This window comes from Cynoglossus semilaevis, chromosome 18 (assembly GCF_000523025.1).
Source record: "Cynoglossus semilaevis isolate Cse_v1.0 chromosome 18, Cse_v1.0, whole genome shotgun sequence".
In the NCBI taxonomy this organism is placed as follows: Eukaryota; Metazoa; Chordata; class Actinopteri; order Pleuronectiformes; family Cynoglossidae; genus Cynoglossus; species Cynoglossus semilaevis.
In genome coordinates, this window is record NC_024324.1 from 730,814 (window position 1) to 735,891 (window position 5,078).

At 48.2% G+C, this 5,078-nt stretch overlaps 1 protein-coding gene across 8 annotated transcripts in view; it reads right to left on the reverse strand.

Annotated features, from left to right (window-relative positions):
• znf384a (zinc finger protein 384 a) overlaps positions 1–5,078 on the reverse strand; it is a 12,120-nt gene that overhangs the window by 4,517 nt on the left and 2,525 nt on the right. For 3 of the 8 annotated variants that reach the window (XM_017041102.2, XM_025064941.1, XM_008330951.3), the window contains exons 2-9: positions 4,382–4,449; positions 3,593–3,908; positions 2,917–3,039; positions 2,645–2,811; positions 2,480–2,556; positions 1,886–2,110; positions 798–965; positions 10–88 (exon numbers count right to left, since the gene is read on the reverse strand). In XM_017041102.2, coding sequence (XP_016896591.1) covers positions 10–88; positions 798–965; positions 1,886–2,110; positions 2,480–2,556; positions 2,645–2,811; positions 2,917–3,039; positions 3,593–3,908; positions 4,382–4,444 — 1,218 coding nt within the window. In that variant the 5' untranslated portion in view covers positions 4,445–4,449. Of the gene's footprint in view, positions 1–9; positions 89–797; positions 966–1,885; positions 2,111–2,479; positions 2,557–2,644; positions 2,812–2,916; positions 3,040–3,592; positions 3,909–4,381; positions 4,450–4,581; positions 4,775–4,883; positions 5,073–5,078 lie in introns of those variants that run through there. The other 5 variants (XM_025064942.1, XM_008330952.3, XM_008330956.3 and 2 more) reach the window with 5 other exon arrangements.

Sequence of the window (5,078 nt, forward strand, 5' to 3'; positions counted from 1 at the left end):
TGAGTTTACCTGAAGGTTGGACAACTGAGTGAAGGCTTTTTCACAGCCAGGATGGTTGCACTTGTACGGTCGGTCACCAGTGTGAATCCTACAAAACATCATTGACATGGGGAGAGAGAGGGGGAGAGAGAGAGAGAGGGGGACAGAGAGAGAGAGAGGCAACGTCAGCACAGACTATTGTCCATGTACACACTGGCTAACGAGAACCTCGACAACTGCAGCCCCAGGTGGTCACAACAAAACCTACAGTAGCCTACGTACAGCTGTGTTGGCAAGAATCTGACGATACGATACAATACGATACGATACGATGTACTGCGATCTACAGAGATACTGTACGAAGGACAGTATATATGAGTTCAGAATCAGATTGTTCCAGAGAGATTTTCACCTACGAGGAATTAAATTAAATTAATGAAAAATAACATGAACCGACGCCATTAATACTTGACCGTTAATTTAAAAAAAAGAAATGGACTCAGTTCTGTAGAATATCAATACGACATCGTGAGACGATATTTCAGCGTATTGATATTTTCCTACAGCCCTGGAAACTCTTTGCTCTGGTCACGTTGGGACAAATGTTGTGGGTGTCCCAGGTGACCCAGATGTGGCCCGGGCGGTCCTGATACTTAGTCCGGTCGGTTCAGAGTTGGTCAGGTCAAGGTGGAAGAAGGAAACACAGACTAAACACGTTTACAGTCAGACACCTGCTCCCACACATGCAGACATTAAAACAATAAATAAATAAAAACCCCATTCAAATCCACTCAGCCCAGAGCGGACCGGACCAGTACCGTGTGTGCTGCTGTAGGTGACTGAGCTGCCTGAATGTTTTCTGGCAGTAGGAGCAGGTGTAGGGCTTGGCCCCAGTGTGGATGCGGATGTGCTGGGACAGGTAGCTGGAGTTGGCGAAGGACTTGGAGCAGTGGGGACACTTGTGGGGCTTGGCCTCCGTGTGGTTTCTAACACCAGAGAGCCGGGATTCCCAGAGTTGGAGGGAGGGTTGGAGAAGAGGTGGGGGAGGAAGGGGGGGAGAGACAGAGAGACAGAGAGACAGAGAGAGAGAGGAACACACAGAGAGAACAGCGAGAGATTTTTTTAGGCTACAGCATGACCAGAATTCATGATTATGTGAAATCATGCGCTAAAGTCAGCAGGATCTGTGGTCACTGGTGTTGATCAGTGACCAGTGACTCTGACAGTGTGCTCTTTGTGCTGTGTCTGAGTTGTGGAAACACAGAACAAAAACATACAGCAAGCACAGTCACGCTTTTCTCTCTCTCTCTCTCTCTCTCAGTCTCAGCCTCTCTCTCTCTCAGTCTCAGCCTCTCCGGTTCGTTGCTCTGCAGTATATGTGTCTGACTCAATGCAGTTACACTCAAATGGTCTTTTTTTTTTGTTTTTCTTTCATGCAGGCGGCCGGCTTCTTCCTGATTCGATCTAATGAGCTGTAATCCAATCAGCTCTGGGGAAAAGCAGTTCATGGAAATGAAGAGCTGAATTCAAACGACGACACGTCGTCAGGTGTTGGTGTTGATGTGACGTGGAGAACCAAACCAACAACACCTCAACTCTCACCAGGGCCAGGTTAGCGTTAGCGTTAACAACGGCAGCAAAGACATTATTATTGTTTCAGTAGCTAACACCGCAGCATGTCGTTGATGTTCACGCACCAGGGACCGGTTTAACCTCGGTGGAACCAGAGGAGAACTAAGGTCTGAGAACAGACGGAATTACACATTTAAGACAGTAGGGGGTGCTGGCGTCACGAGAGCTCCACACCGTCAACACATGAACTCCCCACCACCGCACACATGCACATGCACAGACCCGATCCACCCAGCGTGCTCGGTACCGACGTGTGACAGAGCGGGACCAGTACCGTGTGTGCTGCTGCAGGTGGCTGAGCTGACGGAAGGTTTTCTGGCAGTAGGTGCAGGTGTAGGGCTTGGCCCCGCTGTGGATGCGGATGTGCTGGGACAGGTAGCTGGAGTTGGCGAAGGACTTGGAGCAGTGGGGACACTTGTGGGGCTTGGCCTCCGTGTGCGACTTGGCGTGGATCTGCATGTCCGACTTGCTGAAGAAAGTCACCGCACACATCCGACACCTTGGTGAGTGAAACAATAACACTTGTTACTGCACGAAGAGAGTTTGGTGTTAGAGCTGTGGAATCTGGAGATACGATACGTATCACGTGGTACGATATATTGTAATATATTGAGATACGATGGTCACGACTGAATATAAATAAGGCCCAGAATTAAACTCAAATAAAGGTCTAAAACAGTACCACGTGTTTCTGTGTGAGTCGTTAATGATTCTGAACTTTTTTAAATTTCTGAAATCTTCCATTTGAACAGTTCAGTTTGTTGAAACGTTGCTTTGTTTTAAAACATCTGTATTTGTGTATTTTTTAAAAAACAGAAGTACTTTTTATTCAGCCCAGTAGTTAGTACTCAGAGGTATTTTCTTCTACCTGTAGGATTTGGGGCCATCCTTCCCTGAATGATCGTCCTCATCGTTGGACAGGTCATAGGGGTCGGCAGCATGGTGCTGTAACACAATGTCAACACTGTCACTGACGACCAATCACATTCCACATCCTCATGTTGAGTATTCAGTACAGTAATAAGCCACGCACCTGTCCTCCCGCAGCTAGGTGTGCCAATATTAACGCATCACTTCCTGGAGGAAGGACCCCCCCGACTGCGCCCACTCTCCCCATCATCTGTTTGCTCTTCCTGCCTCGCTTGGAAGGCGTCGGCATGACGACGGCAGGTGGCGCAGCGTGGTCCTGCTTCGCCTTGTCTGGAGACGGGGAACGCCAAAAAAGGTAGTAGTTAGCCACAACGGTGTTCTACTGACACACGGTGGTCAAAACCATGTGTCGCGACGAACACGGAGACGCTGCACCTGTGTTTGAGGAGTGCACGGCGGACACGATCATGGTGGTGGCCGTGGGGTGTCCTGCTGCGAAGGACTGCGTGGAGGAGGTGGGCACCAGCGTGCCCTGAGGCGTGGTGATCACTAACCCTGCTGACAGAGGGCACAGGACCAGACATCGGAGTTCAACAGTCGAGAGTTGGCTTAGAAGTACAAAAAACAGGGATGTCCGATATTCACTTTCTGCAGATATGCCGATATTCTCCAAGCACTTAATTTCCAATTCCAATATCAACCGATACCGACGACGTAGCTCTGGTGATATTGATTTGTTTATCTGTTCAAACCACTGTATGAGTTGCTGACACCAGTCTGCATACGATTATTAAAATAGATTACTTAAATGAGCTGCAATGCTGCCATCTAGTGACTTTCACTTTCATGTACAGCCAGTTTTCCCCAAAACTATTTTCAATATTTATTATGCTAATATTGATCGGCCGATATTATCGGATATCCCTACCAAAAAAAACATCATCAATCTTATGATTATTATACAGTGTGTCAATGCATCACTTCCCCTAACGTCAGCCATCCAATCATACGTGAGCATCGTCTCAACTCTCTTCTTGTTTTTTTTTGCCTTGAAAAATACCAAAGAAACGACAGAGGGAGTTCATTTTCTCCCAAGAGAAGAAGTGTTTACCTGCAGTCATGATGCCGGTGGAGGGAACAGGCACCACGGTGACATTCTGGGATGTATGACACTGGTGAAGATGCCCTCCCACTGTACTATTACTGCTGCTGCTGCTGCTGTTGCTGCTGCTGCTTCCACTCCCTTCCTGTTTAGGCACCACCCGCAACCCAGCCCCCCCCTCCATTGAGCCCGGCAGGGCCAGGATTGCGGAGGGGTAGTGAGGGGAGGACGTGGAAGACATTGAAGGGTGAGGAAAGGAAGGCACGTTGGCCTTCTCTGGGCCCAGCTGCTCCTTTGCCTTGTTCAGGAACATGGCGTTCTCGATCTAGACAGAGTCGGGTCAGTAGTACGGAGGGAAGGAGGAGGTGAGGAAAGGGGGGCAGCAGGAAGGGTGGGATAATGGGAGTGGGAGAGTGAAGAAATTAGGACGGAAAGTGAAGAAGGGATGAAGTCCAAACAAGAAGGTAGGTGACGCAGGAAGACCAAGGAGGGAACAAGGATGGAGGAGACAGTCAAGTGGAAATGGAACCAATGATGGAAGATGAATGGATGAATGAATTAAAAAAAAAGGAGAGGAGAGAAGAGAAGAGGAGAGAAGTGATCGTGTGATCCAGCGACCCCTGGCTGCTGTCACAGACATTTCTACTCCATCATGGTTGTCATTACAAACATGTTCAGGCTCAAATCAATTCAAGTCTCTGTGGTTAGTGTTTAAACAGGAGCCGACTTCCCACATTTATCACATAAGCACCAAGCATGTGTATTTGAAGACAATTCCAACAATAAGGTTGTCTCTACCTGTCCTTGTACAGTGGGGACGGGAGACCAAAAGTATGATGAGTTGAAATGGGAATCGTCCATATTTTCTGTAATTAAAAAGCAACACACTTAGAAAACACCCGTCCTCTCCCTCCTCCTCCTCCTCCTCCTCCTCCTCCTCGCTCCTTAATGTCATCTGCTATGGTGAACCATGCACGGCTGATCTTCAACCATCTCACTCTGTTTCCTGGCTACGTGTCCTCTCCTCCACGGCCCGAGACACAGTCCAGAGTTGTGAATATCTGCGATCTGTCGGGACACGGCTCTCTTAACAATGAAATGGAAAAACCAATCGACCAATGGCGTGTGATCGGTTTGAAAGAGGAGAGGACGTCAAGAGGAATCAGGTGAAGATGATGAATCTCTCTAGGTCTGGAGAGCAAACAAAGGTCTGAAGGACAGCATCTCTGTGAAAGGACGACCTCAGAGACACTGTTGGACGGCTGGACGCCTCAAATACTTTCCACTCTTTCTGACGTACCTGGAACTACTCTCTGCTGATTGTACTGCAGTTTTCTTTTTGAGCTTTACTGCTGTCTTTTTTTGCATCAGTGTTTTAATGGCTCTGTCCTTTGGCTTCTAGGTTGGAATGAGGGATCAAAGTGACATCGTCGCTGTCTGCAGCAGCAGGTCTCACACACAGTATGTGTAAAAGGTTTTACACCTTTTAGTTCAC